Source organism: Odontomachus brunneus, unplaced genomic scaffold (genome assembly GCF_010583005.1).
Source record: "Odontomachus brunneus isolate Ranch 3 - 2012 unplaced genomic scaffold, Obru_v1 Obru_scaffold_081, whole genome shotgun sequence".
In the NCBI taxonomy this organism is placed as follows: domain Eukaryota; kingdom Metazoa; phylum Arthropoda; class Insecta; order Hymenoptera; family Formicidae; genus Odontomachus; species Odontomachus brunneus.
The window spans coordinates 337387-352802 of NW_022639531.1; the positions used below are offsets into that span (position 1 = coordinate 337387).

General features: G+C 32.9%; 1 protein-coding gene across 5 annotated transcripts; it reads left to right on the forward strand.

Annotated features, from left to right (window-relative positions):
* The first annotated feature begins 3094 nt into the window (after positions 1-3094).
* On the forward strand, positions 3095-12564 carry LOC116847612 (probable cytochrome P450 6a14). Of its 5 annotated transcripts, XM_032822764.1 has the most exons (7): positions 3096-3524; positions 3952-3998; positions 4727-5717; positions 7751-8327; positions 9064-9285; positions 10210-10461; positions 12369-12564. In XM_032822764.1, the coding sequence occupies exons 3-7, from the start codon at positions 5364-5366 to the stop codon at positions 12533-12535; spliced, it is 1572 nt and encodes a 523-aa protein (XP_032678655.1). In that variant the 5' UTR covers positions 3096-3524; positions 3952-3998; positions 4727-5363; the 3' UTR covers positions 12536-12564. The 5 variants fall into 5 exon arrangements, with proteins under 5 accessions (XP_032678653.1, XP_032678655.1, XP_032678654.1 ...); XM_032822762.1 differs by lacking the exon at positions 3952-3998 and having other exon boundaries at positions 3095-3524; positions 5355-5717; XM_032822763.1 differs by lacking the exon at positions 3952-3998.
* Positions 12565-15416: the final 2852 nt, after the last annotated feature.

Sequence of the window (15416 nt, forward strand, 5' to 3'; positions counted from 1 at the left end):
CTGTAAATTTGAGCGTGTTAGTTTTAATAAGTATGAATTTTTTTGCGGGCTTACTTAAAAATTAATCAAGAACAGTTTATATGTGCAATTAATCGCTTTAGAATTCAAATATAAATTTATGGATATAATTTATGGATGTAAATTCAGATGTAATTTATTTACATTTCCTAAACAAGTTAGAGTCTACAAAATTCTCTTACTTTCAGAGTTAAATCTACCAATCTATCACAATGAATATTATATAAATATTATACTTAAATATTATATTTATAATTATATTTATAATTTATTATTATATTTAAATATTATATTTATAAGTAATACTCAAAACAGGTACTGTAACTTTCTTATAATTCAGTTATATATACACACACACACTTCTGTATATTTTAATATAATTAAAAAAATTCTAAGTAGTATGTTCCCATGATCTCTGTATGAAAAAGGACCATATATACATCATGTAAGCAGTATATAAACAATCCACATCGTAATCTCGAAATCTACGACAGAATCTACAATTCTGAAAATAAATACACATTGACCTTTCTTTGATAGAACATGAAGCATCATCGTTCGTGTAAATAATGAAGCCTGTCTCTTATCAATTACGTGACAAAATCTTGATATACAGAAACTATCTTGATTGCGATATTCTTTACCTGAGAAATCACTTTCTAAATGAAAGCATTTTATTGTGCGCGAAATTTAGAGATGAAAACGTGTCTGAGTATTAAAAGATAAGATATGCTGGTTAAAAAAACTTGCGACAAGAATGCAATTAATTACTTCCAAAACTTCTAATCCGTTGCTTTCATGTCATATTTTATCGATAAGATTACATACAATAGAAAAGAAGACACATTCCGCTGTTGGAAACGTGCATGTCGAATAAACACGCTAAGGAGCAGCAGCCACATGCACGTAATTTCCCATATTCAGCCATCTGTTTCCATCAAAGTGCCCGTTGCAGAGATCAACGTTGCAAGGATGAACGCGAAGGCACGATCTATTTTCATTTACGATACATCGCTGCCAGAGACATATATCGTGTTTAAATCTTACAGCAATGTTCGGACGCGCTCAATATTTTATTGGTGTAACGAATTATATGTTTCATAGTGAGAAAGAGTGGATCGATTTTAGTCCGACTACATTTCCTACACTCTACGTGTATTTATAATTGTAATGTAAAACGTGAAATGGCGATTAAGTTTCAAGAGAGAGGAAAGAATACCAATGTGATAGGCTCAGTTCCGGTAAATTGTTTCGATTACATAAAAATTTAGAACATAAAAAATTAGATTTAGAACATAAAAAATAAATAAGTGTGGTACATGTTTACTAGCGCGTAATGAACTGTATCGTATTTTGAAGATAACTATCAGTTACGTGCTCTGCGAATCATCGGTCGGGTAATAATCTTAATCATAAAACGATTAGATTACGTGCGCGATTGTAGGAATTTCCGAACAATTGAAACAAACTTTTCGAATGACGAAATTGCAAACATAGAGGTTCTTCTATGCTGATTTCTATTGCGTGAAAATTTTATTCTTTTCCTTTCCTTTTCTCCTCTTTTCTTTCATTGATCCTATAATGATAAAGGAGCAGAAAAACAGAAAACACGAATTACGCGAGAAATCAAGGTTGAGCAGGGCTGGACAAATTAATTTTTTTAACTAAATTAAATTTAAAATTAATGGCTTATAAAATTAACTTAGCTAAGTTAAAAGTTATATATATAAAACTAATTTAATTATGTATGTGAAAGTTGAATTACAATTAATTAATTTATTAAAGTTAATAATCACATAATTATGCAAAGCAAAATATGTTTTTGCATAGATAATTTTTTAATTGTACATTAAATTTATGTGAAATAATGAATAGTTAATATTTTATAAGAAAATACAAACTGTTTTGTAAAAAAGTTTTGTACTGGAAGTTTTGTAGAAAAGTGTTATACTGGTGCCTAAAGGGACAAAAATTTTGCTAACATTATTTCCTATTTTTCTTATTCTACATTGTAAGCAGTCCGTAATAATTTTAATAGTTTAATGAATTATTTGCACTTATATAAAAAGAGTTAATAAATTAAGGTTGATGAGTTTTAAATGACTTATTAAAAGTTGACTGAAACTAAGTTGAATTAAAACTTATTAATTTTTTAATTTGACTTGGTAAATATTTAGATGTACTACTTCATTTGAAATCGTAGTTTTTTAGCTGTATAATCAATAAAATAAGCCGTCAAAATATATGTATAAAAAGTTTTATGGGAGAGAAAGGCAAAAGGAGTTTTTTAAAAAAAAAAACTAACTTTACCTAATCTACACACATATAAATATACAACCTGTATCATCATAATTTTGTATATGTCAAGTGCTCAAGGTGGAGAACTTCGTTTCCTAGCTCGCAAAAAACCTAATCATTGTTTAAAAAATTTATCTTTAGACAACTTACGTTAATGTCGTAACAATGTAATAAAATTGAGTTAGGTTGATTTAAAAAAAAAATATATATATATATATATATTTTTTTTTTTTGTCTTTTCCATGAAAGTTTATATGCATGTATTTTTACAACTTGTTTTGATTGCCACAAAGAGAACAAACTGCTGTTTTAGGTGCAGTAGTAGGAGCGAAGTCGTTACCGATCTCCTAAACTATACCTCTTCAATGCCTTGATTATTATTAAACCTGAATGATATCTAACAGTAAAAATGAGAAATAAGAAATATAAACAAAAAATTTCAGATTATATCTTAATTTTTGTGCGTATATGCTACAAACATCTAAAATAAAAATCAGATACGATTTAGGAAACCAGCACGATTTCAGCAACTCTTCTCTATTTTCAAACAATTACTTTAAACTCTAACTTTGAACTGAGTAACTAGTTATTATACAACGCAAATTTTTCACATTAGTGAAGCCAGTATTATATGGCGAAAAAAGGGGCGACGAGAAGCAGAAACATTTTGAAGATAACCCGACTTAACTATGTAGGGATATCGGTTCATCTATGGACTCGATGACGAAATCCCAGCGTTACGGCCGTTGGAGCGCAAGGTCTGTATAAATGCGTGCGTTCGTTCATGACTTCCAGTCGGTGGGAGGTCAGGCTCTCGGCGAGAACGATACGACGCACGTCGTTATTTTTCTTTTTCCCTCTATCGTTCTCGGCCTTCCTCCCACCGCCTTCCTCTTACCGCTCTCTCTCTCTCTCTTTCTCTCTTTTTTCTTCGTTGGCCACCGTTTCGCACTCTTGCCCACTTCAACCATTCGACGACGTTGCACCGGCTGTTGCACCTGGAAAGTCGCGAATGATGCAAACAAAATCGTGCCGACAAGTGTCTACGTGTTGTGCGACGACGTATACCTGCTGTCTGTGTCGCGACGGACGACTTAAAAGACGATTCGAAGCATTAATCTACGTTTGTGGAAAGTGGAGCGTCTAGTGAGTGTGCATTTTTTCAGTGGCAAAGTGCATTGATGAACAATTGGTACGCCGATAACGTAGTAAGTGAAGTAAAAGTCGTCGCCAGCCTAAATGCGCAGAACTTGAAGTGTTACACTCATACATAGAACAAGGATAAAACCTAGATAAAGCTTAGCTAAGAATATGCGTTATTATAAAAATTTTAATACAACATTAAAACAACATCGAAGACTTTGCACATGATAGTTTTATTAAAGCGCGCATGCGCTTCGTATTAACACTGCATTTGACAATTGCATTTTACACTAATCTACTAACTGATTCTAAATAAGTTTTATGAAAACAATCTAAGTAGATTGTTTTTATTAAATTTAACGCACGCTAAAATCCTCGATGAAGTTATTTTAGTTTCTTTAAGGTCTTCTTATTGTCACCATTTTTACTTACCGTTGTTTAAGGAAAAGATCTCTTATCTCTCTTATGATTATCTCTTTTAATTATTTTTAGACTAAAACACACTGAAAAAGTAACTGTTTACTGTGGATACTAAGAGAGTAAGTAAATAGAGTTTTGACTCTTTATTTAATTGGCTATCCTGTATAAGGCTAATATACAAACTATTATTTGAAATTTTTTAATTTCTTAATCCTGATTAAATTTATACTTTTATTCTATATTAATTCGTTAATTAGTTTTTTTTATACCAACAAAATATTGTAGTAAAAATTACAACAAATTTTTGTAATCTTGTACTACACAGAATTATGAGTGAAATTATTATATATTTGTTATAGCTGTTATGCACAAATTTACAGAAAACATTATGAAAAGAAATATAATTTTAACGTAATTTTTGCCATAATATTTTTCCGTGTACAAATTATAAATAATAAATAAGTATTAATTGTGACACATCTTACTGTACGAAATTATAAGTTTAAAAAAATTATGAAAATTATAATTTGTTTAGAATGTATGATATGTTTATATTTTGCAAATTATATTTTTATTCAGAAGTCATCATTGATTTTTGCAAATTATGTTCGTATTTAAAAGTCATTATTGATACAAAATAATGAGGAACAGAGAGAGAAAAAAAGAGAGAGAATTTTAAGATATTAGAATCGTAAAAAGTCTCAAAATAACTTCTTCTGGCATCCCAAAGAGTTGGTAGGTTACCGAGAATTCTAGTGTGTTAATCAGATTATTATTATTACTATTACAATACTAAACATACTGATACTTGACCTATGATATTGTTTATTTCGATCTTGCACAATAGATATTAGATCGTGATTAAGCGAAAAGTGTTTAAGTGTTTGGTGAAAATATAAGCAGCTTGCAATATGAACTCACATTGAACTCTCTGCTAAACAGCTCTTTACGAGCGCTTGTGAGCACGCACATATGACTAGGCTCACGTGTAATCGGACCTGTCACTGCAAATACAATGCGACCATAAACGTCATAATCCTCCTTCTCGATACTTCTTTATGTCGCAATGTGCACGTTTGTAAAACAAATTTAAAAATAGATTTCAATAACCAACATCCGCACGAGTGTGCCGTGCTGCGATAACGATTCCACAAAATTAAGTCGATACTCGAGGCGAACGATTCGTTGTAACGATTAAATTAACTGAATGTATATGTGTGTGTGTATGTGAACGCCGCCAAAACTTACATTGCAAGTGTAACATTATAAATCGTTTATTTTGCTGATAATAACATTATAAAAATTATTCGTTATATTATATGTGCATGAATATTGTGAACCATTTAATTTCAGAAATGTTATAAAAAGTTTCAATTAAAGATTTTTTTCATCATATATAAAAAGGTGAAATTATAAAGTATTTAACTTCGTAAATTAAGAAAAGGTTTTTCTTTAAAAACTTGTGCGTCGAATAGAAGTCGAAGATGTTTGACGTCGCGACAGTGTTACTGGATCATCCTCTTCTGCTAGTCGGGTTCGTCCTCGGTGGCTTGTACCTTTACTTTACGGCGACATTCAATTTTTGGGAATGTCGCGGCGTACCATTCAAGAAGCCGACTGTGCTAGTCGGCAACTTCGCTTCTATGCTACTGTTCCGCACGTCAGTACCGGAAGTCGTCGAGGAGATGTACCAGTGGTTCAAGGATGAAAGGTTCTTCGGTGCATTTCGCGTAAGATCACCTGTGTTGATATTACGCGATCCCGATCTGGTGAAAAGCGTATGTGTGAAGGATTTCGCTTGCTTCTCCAATCGTGGAATTCCGATCAATAACTCTCAGGTACGTACTGCTCGGGTTTCCATCTCTTCACGATCGACGACTTTGATGCTCGCGTCGATCACGCAGCAACTGTTTCTTTATTTTTTTATTACACTTTCGATTCTTTTTTAAGGTAGTTATAACGTAGTTATCGTATTTTTAATGGCGCATCAAGGGCGCCAATTATGAATTTATCGAACAAAATTATGTATATTTCTGTGTGTGTGTGTGTGTGTGTGTGTGTGTGTGTGTGTGTGTGTGTATAAGCTTTCTTATAACCTTTCTTGACACACATCGTAGGAACATAGAACGGATTAAACGGGATAGAAAAGTACCAATTTGCGAAATTCGCAATAGTTTTCGAGTAATTAATTATTTTGTCTGAGCAAATAAGCGCTCGGGTCGGCACACCGGTGCGACCATGATACAAATCGCGGCTCGCTGCCTCCCTCCGCCCATAACTACACTGTGTCTCGTAGCCATAGTTACCATAGTTGTTGTTGTGCATGTGTGGAAGATATCAAAGATAGAAATTAAGAATAGCACACTAAGCTCAAGGAGCACGTATAAAAAGTGTCGACTTTTTATATAACCTTTTATACTATAAATATCTTAGCTCTCGGATGATCAATCTTTTTCTAATTGTACGGGCAGTTAGATAATATTTCAATGTGTATATAATGTAAGTTTGATTGAAGTCTCACAAAACTCGTTTCATAATGCAAATACTTTAATCCTTTAATGCAAATACTTTAATTTTTATTGAATAAATCAAACGCAAATTTCAAAATGGCATCTTCTCAGTGTAACTCTTAAAATTAGCTCCAAGATCTCGCCATATTTATTGTCCCCTGCATACCAGCTATTTTTTATCTTGATATAATATCAATTAAATAATAGGAAAAAGGGCTAATTCGAGTTCAAGCACAGGATTAATAGTGCTATGTACCATATGAGTAAAACCTTCCTTGTGTTAGGAAATAGAGCAATATCTATTGAACATGAATACTCAATATAAATAATCAAACGTTTCGGCTCAATAATGAACCCTCTTCAGTGATATAAAAACTCAAGATTTACAAAAACGAACGCATTACAAGTAAAAGAATTAATTAAAGACCTTAATAAAATGACATGAATGTTATTCGCAGTATTATAGTTGACAAGACCGTTACCCGACTAATATTAAGAAATTCAAATTAATACTAGGAAGTAGCTGTCATAACTATAAAAAAACCATAAAATAAAAATAGGTAAGATTAAAATATAATAAATAATTAAAACAGTCAATATAAATTACCTTTGTTGAGCTCGGCTAAAAGTGAAACGATCCTGTCAACGATAATATCGCCACGTCTAAGTAATAGAGATAATAACAGATTTATATACACGAGCATTAACATTGCGGCGACGACTCGTGGAAGAGAAGGAAACAAACAGAGTTTTATTTTCATAATAAGCCGCAGTAGCCGTTGTCCAAATGTTCTGTGTCCTTTTGAGAGTTAAGTCCATTGTTTTGAAATTTAATGTAAATCATTTCTGATATCAGGCGTTTCAAGTAATAATATTCCTCATGCAAAACTTTGGCTTGATCCCAATTGAGGAAACACCGTTTGAGGAAAAATGATTTCAGTATTAATTTGAACTTCTTAATATTAGTCGGGTAACGGTCTTGTCAGCTATAATACTGCAAATAACATTTATTAAGGTCTTTAATTAATTCTTTTACTTGTAATGCGTTCGTTTTTGTAAATCTTGAGTTTTTATATCACTGAAGAGGGTTCATTATTGAGCCGAAACGTTTGATTATTTATATTGAGTATTCATGTTCAATAGATATTGCTCTATTTCCTAACACAAGGAAGGTTTTACCCATATGGTACATAGCACTATTAATCCTGTGCTTAAACTCGAATTAGCCCTTTTTCCTATTATTTAATTGAGATTATTGTTATTGAGTTCTTATTTTCTTTCTCTTGATATAATATATTGATTGACGTTACACGTGAATTTCGTCGCACTTTATACATCAATATATTTCGCGTATACGTCAGGACCCGCTCTCCGGACACCTGTTCAATCTCGAAGGGCACAAGTGGAAGGGCCTCAGGTCGAAATTGACGCCCGCGTTCTCGTCGGGCAAACTCAAGCGGATGTTCTACCTGCTGGTGGAGTGCGGCGAGGAGCTGCAGAAGCTCATCGACGCGAGCTGCAACGCGGATCGAACTATGGTCGAGATACGGGAGCTGGCGGCGAAATTCACCATCGACGTCATCGGCAGCTGCGCCTTCGGCATACAGATAAATGCGCTCACCAACGAGGAATCCGAGTTTCACAGGGCGGCGAAGAGACTCTCAAAGCCGAGTTACAAGGCCACCCTCTGGAGGATGCTACGAACGGCCGTGCCGAGGCTGTACAGGTGGCTGGGAGTGCAAGTCATTGATCCGAGTGTCACCAGGTTCTTCAAGGACGTGGTTTCGCAAATGATCAGGCAGAGAGAAAAAAATGGCACGAAGAGGCACGATTTCATGGATTTGCTGGTCGAACTGAAGAACAGCGGCGCGTTGGAGAACGAAGCCGGAAATACGCAGTTCTACAATGAAGAGGACGCCCAAGCGGCAAAGGAAATCGGTAAACTAATGGTCTCTTCGGTGCGAAAGAGAGAGAAAACTATATTATTTCCAAAGGCACTTGAATGGTTTACGAATATTTTGTTTCACGAAATTTCCCCTATTTAAAAAATTTGATTGAATTACATAAGAAAAATCTATGCAACTGAGTCATATTTTTGGTAAAAGAAATTATGAAATTATACAGAACGGCACATATGCGTTCAGATAAATATTTTATTGTTAGAAATAAATTTTTACGATACAAAATGAAAGAAATCGATTACTTTTTGTGAGAAATGTGAGAAATGAAATGAAATGTGAAAAATTGAATATCTAATATAAATGATAAGTTTAGATAGTCATGTATTTTCATTTAATTTCATTTTTAATTTCACTTAATTTTTCGATTTACTTTAAATATCATTTCTCATTTAATTTTTCATATAAATGCTTTATACTTTTAGATAATTATAAAGTTACTCAAACATTCACATTTTATTACAAAGCATGTTACCCAGTACTGGAGAAAGAATAACGAAATAAGAGCGATACGAAGAGCTCGGAGATCCTCGTGATAAATTGTTCTTCGCAATTACAACTCGTAATTAAAACTCGTTCAAATAATATTGGTCAACAGACGAACGCATACGTTGCCGCGGAATCTATACACGGAAAAACGTACGACTTGAGCAGGCAATGTGGAAAAACAAATGCAGGCCTTCTCTCCGGGCTTGATCGCGTGAAATTATTTATAGAATTGGACGAGAACACCATCGCCGCGCAAGCGTTCGTTTTTTTCGCCGCCGGCTATGAAACATCCTCCAACACAATCGCGTTCTGCCTTCACGAGCTAGCTTTCAACCAGGAGATCCAAGAACGGACCAGACGAGATATCCGCAATGCTATAGAGGCACGAGGTGGAAAATTAACTTACAAGGCGGTACAGGAAATGAAATATCTCGACATGGTAATATTAGGTACGAGCCTAAAGTGATGTCATTGATAGGGAAAATCAAAATTTCCCTTTTACTTTCGATCTCAATATTTCATTTAACTATTTTGATATTCTGAAATCTATACCAACTTCTTTTAATTCTATTTAATCCAACTTTTTGCCAAGAGGTCTTTTTTAAAACCTACAAGTCTGTATGTATTTATATATATATATATAGCATTTTGTACGTTCTTTGCCATTTAAAGACGTCAAGTACATTGAGAAAAAAATGGTTGATTTAATTAAAATTATACTTATTTTTTATCCCAATTAGTGAAACTTAACTTGCATTTGTCAAATGACATTTTTGTGATGGGATTCAAATCCGCTAATACCGTCATCGTTGATGATTATTGGATTATTACATTATAATAAAAAGGGTTATATTATTATATTATAAAAAATAAGAATATATTATTATTTTATTATAAAAAATAAAATCTCTAAAAATAATAAAATAACGAGATCTTTAAAAAAAGGAAAAAGCAAAAATAAAAGTAAATAGGCTTCAATTTAATATGTTGACTGTCACGATGATCATTTCATATAGCACATATGTCCAAAATATATCTCACAGATATCATATATTTCTGGGACGTTTCTAGGACATATTTTCAATATTTTTGCTGTATGAGATATGATATTGCAAGTTTAATTATTCTCGATAATTTACGTATTGGTCGTCAAAAATATGGTGCAACTTTTTAATCGAACTTGATTTTATTGTATTTAGTTGTCCGCACTTATTTATTGTAATGTTGGTTATTCAAGCTTTGACTTTGACAGAATGGAAATTTACATGATACAATGAAGATATTAATCTTCCTACATTGAAACAATTTCGGCAGCACACGCATCCTGGTGAGATAATAATTTATAATAAATAATAAATATGTAAATTACACAGAGACCCTCAGAAAGTATCCACCGGCTCCGCTGTTTTCGCGAAGGTGCGAGTACAAGTATCAGATACCGAATAGCAAAGTGGAGATACCGGCCGGCATGCGGGTGGTCATACCGATTTACGGGCTTCATCACGATCCGAATTATTATCCCAATCCGGCAACATTCAATCCAGAGAGGTTCACGGAGGAGAATAAACGCACGAGGCATCCTTACACGTACCTTCCATTTGGAGAAGGACCACGTAACTGCATAGGTATGAACTTCGACTCGTCCAACTTCTGTTATATCTGATCGAATTACAATTGTTTCTTATCTCATAACGTTAGAATTTCTCGTTTGCTTCAACGATCTATATTTTTCTTGGAAAATTCGTGGAAAGTAAACATAACTATACGATGTAATGTAAGTCAATCAAGATGATTTTAATAATTAAAATTTTATCACCGTTACCGATTATATTGATGAATTGAATAAATTATAATATAACTGCACTTTGACACACTAGAATGCCCGGAAACGACAATCTTTTGATGGATCCTTTGGATGCCCAAAAGGTTTATTTAGACTTCTCGTGATTCTAGTCTTTAATTCGCGATTTGTTTATTGAAATCTTTGTTTCTCGTTACTTCTCGTTATTCGTATTAATATGCTCTTAAATATGCTAAAAATATAATTTGTAATATTTTATACATTGTAAATGAGTTACAATTTTCATAATTTTTCCAAACTTATAATACTTATAACCTGCAATAAAAAAAATCAAAATTATTATTTGCCCTCTATAACTAGCAGAAAAAAATTGGTGAATGGACACAGAATAAAATATAAACTTAATTCAGATTAAAAAATCAAAATCTCAAATAATAGTCGTATATAAACTTTTTTTGAGAATTTGGTTTATTAATATATTGTATTTATACATTGCCTTTATAACACTGACAATTTAATAAATAATTAATATGAGTCTTTTAAGAAAAAGAAAGAGCATCTGAGATATATCATAAAATAATTCATCACAATATCATTGATCTATTACTTTTTTAGTGTGTCCTACTTAAAAAATAAGTCATGAGGGAGTTTTTCTTATAAATATAGGAAACAGAAATAATCGCAACAAGAAAATCTTAAAAGGACTCAAAATGACATTATTGAGCATTCTAGCGTTTATTACGTTACAAATTCAACGAGCGTTATCTGACCTGAGAAGAATTAATCAAGCGCGCTAATCTTTCGGATATCCTTCAGACTGCGCTTTGACTTTTGCGTCGATCGTTTATTGAATAGATCGTTAATTTTCACTTGCCCATAGTTGTATCATGAACGGTGTCGCATTATAATTGCGAATATAGCAGATTAGGCGAACGACTTGTATAGAATTTATAATCTGCTGACTCAACTCTGCCACATTGCGCAAGATGCGCTACATTGTGCGTGTATACCAAAAAGAGATTATCGCTACACTTAAGAACAACAACAGAATTATTTTGCGACGGTCAATAATAAATTATACGGCAATAGAATTCGCAAGCATCCGATAATTCCACTCTCGATATTCTTATCGCTACGAATCTACTTCCCCTCGCATCCATATCTGTTTACAAAACTAACTAATCCAAGCACGAAGCAACATCGCATTAAATTCCTCTGACGTGTAACTTTCTTTATCTTCAATTGATCGTTAAAGTTATTAATTATAACCGATACAATAAAATTAATTGATAGATATTATTTTATAAGTTTTCATTATGCATTGTCTTCCTCGAACTGAAGATCGTTTTTTCCTTTCTTTAAGAAACGAACGAACGTATTTTTACAGTCGCATTAATTTATCGTTAAATATGCAGTTGCCTTAACTAATAAGTGGTGAAAGAGAGATCACGTATGCCGAATTATGCGCGGTATACATCCCAATGAAACTTTCGTCCTAAATAATTATTTATTTAGAGAACGATATCCGCAAATTTGCCCAAGCAAGCGGAGAGATTTATACAACGTGCAGGACGCGATTACAATATATCGCGCAGTACACACAGTACTATCCGCAAAAATGTCCAACACGTTTCGATAAGCCCATTATGAAAAATCGATAAACAATACCATTACGTCACTTTATCATGATCAAACTAACGCTGACACATTCACGTTTCGCAATTTTTACAGGAATGCGGTTCGCTTTGCTGCAGATCAAGATAGGGATAATATCGTTTCTCAAATATCATCGGGTCGAGATCTGCGACAAATCGAACGTACCGATCAAATTTAGCAGACGGAGTCTCGTTACCACGAGCGAGGCTGACTTTTGGCTTTCCATTATGCAGTCTTCCTAGATCTGTAAATTTGTTTCTTTCTTTTTTTTAAGAAACAACGAATACATTTTTACAATCGCATTAGGGATTTATACGTGTGTATAAGTAATAAAACAGCCCTTAATGCAGCATTACAAAACTATAGTGGAACAACAGATAAGCTTTAAGCAAAAATAATCTTATATTAAATGCGAGATATTTAAAAGTGTAGTCTAACATATAATAATTGATTTATAAAGCGATATACGCATTAATTATATGAACAGTGTTGTTAGCTCTTTACTTACTTATATGTGAAATTAGTTTTCATTGTTTGAGAGTATATAAAATAACTTACCTTATGCAAAGTACTTTATTTCTATATTTGTAAAACATAACTTTATGATGCAGCATAATCGTAAATAAAATTATAAGTACCTAGGCTCTATACTATTTATTAAAATAAATTTTATTTATTATATATATATATATATATATATATATATATATAACAAATGCATGCATGCTCTTTTTCCAAATATTGATATAGAAGTTCCATACATACAACAACGTATGTAATAATAATCTGCCTTTTCTATTATTTAAATAAACATATCGCAAATAATAATAATTTCATCAAAACATTATGAATGAAATATCATATAATACATTTATCAATAAGAGAATCAATAAGCTGTCACACATATGACGTTTCTTTCAGAGATTTATAACTAATTTTATATCTTATGCAAATTCTCACTTATGTGCATGCACCTGTACTATTGTGTGTTGTATCGTACCTGAGCGCGTATATTTTAGCCAATATAATTGGTCAAATTTAACCGTTTTTAATTTAAAAAGTATTATAATCTTGACATTTTTGCATCAGGATTTTTTTCTTCAAATTACCTTAGAAATCCGCCCTTAAGAGATAATGTAGTAGTGACGGGACATTATGTATATATGTCATTCTTTTATTAATATTAATGTATTTTTTTAATAAAGACCAATTTGTATTCTGCAATACATTACTAATTTATTTTTATTCCAATTATATGAAAGACGTAAAATATATTTTAGTGCTAAGCCTATTCGGCACCATATTGTATATAATTTGAGTTTCTAGTTTTAATATATTTAGTTTTGAATATACTTTCAAAAAAAGGACAGAATTGTCTAATTTGAAATATAACATTGGAATTTGCCTGTACATAATATTGGACGTTGGCTGTACATATATGTATGTATTTGTATGTGTAATAAAACACTTTGTAGCATTATTCAGCTAAAAATAATATGACAACTGATAACAATAGGAGACATGTAACAAAAATAATTGCAAAATATTTCATTATTTGGCAGTATTTCTGTAAATAGTTATTGACCATAGTCCATAATGCCTTACGGTCCTATTATACTCCAGGTTTCTCTCTCGAAAAATATGTGAATATATATATACATACCATATATATATATATATATATATATATATATATATTTGTTTCTCTCTCTCTCTCTCTCTCTCTCTCTCTCTCTCTCTCTCTCTCTCTCTCTCTCTTCCTCCTTTCCAAAAAATATTAACGGACTACCTGGTGCCATCTAGCAATGTTATGAAAAAGGTAGAGTTTGATTCTCCACTAAATATCTTGAATTGTAGCTAAAGAAGATTTGAATTTAGTCTAAGTTATCTATGATGGCTAAAATTGTCATTACCGACAAAGTAATACTAAAGACCGTCGGTCTTATGCCCTGTCACGCTAATAATTAGTGACTACATTCGCATTTACGTCTACGATTATCTCTTGACCAATCAGAAAGGAAATATTGACTGCTCTGATTAAAAGATAATTGCAGATGTAGAAAGAAGCCACCTGCCTGATTTCAGTGGACAGAGCTAGGCGCATTTTCGAGACGCCATCTAACAAAATGCGCTTTTACTAAGTTCGTTAGGCGTATTTTTGCGGTGGTAACGACAAAATGCACCTAGATCGTGCTCGTTGTACTTCCGTACAATGATAGTAAGTTACAAAAAAATAAATGTCCAATCGCTTTGTTTTTGTCTCACCACTGATGAGTGGACCGCGCGACGTAGGCACGAAGCCAGCTAGCAGCGAACTTATCGCAAAGCTAAATCATCTCTCAACATTCTCGTCTTTCTCGCGCTGCGTTCTGTGTAATTTTATAAGGAAAAAATATTTGGAAACTGAACAATATGAAACAATAAATAAATATACAAGTTTAAATATGCCGCTCATATTTTTTACTTATTTCTCGGCAGCCACAAAAGATATCGATGTGATTCAAAGAAAACTATGTTCTCCACAATTTATCCTGTTGAAATTCAAGGTTTACAAATACTAATAATACTAATACTATAATAGTATTATTTATAACGGTTAAATAAGACGTGGAAGCGTACGTATTTTTCAACGTCGCTGACAGCCATTTTACTACCGATTGCATTTTTCGCGCATTTTTTGGCAACCACTAAAAATATCAAGGTGACTCAACTCAGCCAGCTCAAGTACGTTTTATGAACGTTCATAGAATAACCTCCGAGAATATTTAAATATTCCTAGAATATTCTCGTATGGTACTTCGGAGTTCCCGTGAATCTTCAATAGAACGTTACAAGTAGACAAAAAGTCACGTTCTATAAACGTCCTATGAATCCTCTCTAAAAGAAGGCATGTAAGAGATTTAATTGTTGCCGCTTTTCCGCGATGCTGATTGGTTCTCTCGCTTAGCTCACTTCATGTGGGCTGCGGCTTGCTTCGTGTCGTTTGCGCCAGGCAAATAGCTGTCATCGCGTTATTGGTCATAAAAAAAAAAATACAGAAGAGATATGTCTCTCCCTGTCTTTCCCTACCTTTCCTGCCTCTCCCTGTCTCTCCCTGTCTCTCCCTGTCTCTCCCTGTCTCTC

What these genes read in the sequence shown, in the direction of transcription:
- LOC116847612 (XM_032822762.1), top strand. Translation starts at nt 3,498, where the DNA reads ATGAACAATTGGTACGCCGATAACGTA. An exon ending in TTCCGATCAATAACTCTCAG is followed by an intron (nt 5,718 to 7,750) that starts GTACGTACTGCT and finishes CGTATACGTCAG; the next exon opens with GACCCGCTCTCCGGACACCT. An exon ending in TCTCGACATGGTAATATTAG is followed by an intron (nt 9,286 to 10,209) that starts GTACGAGCCTAA and finishes TAAATTACACAG; the next exon opens with AGACCCTCAGAAAGTATCCA.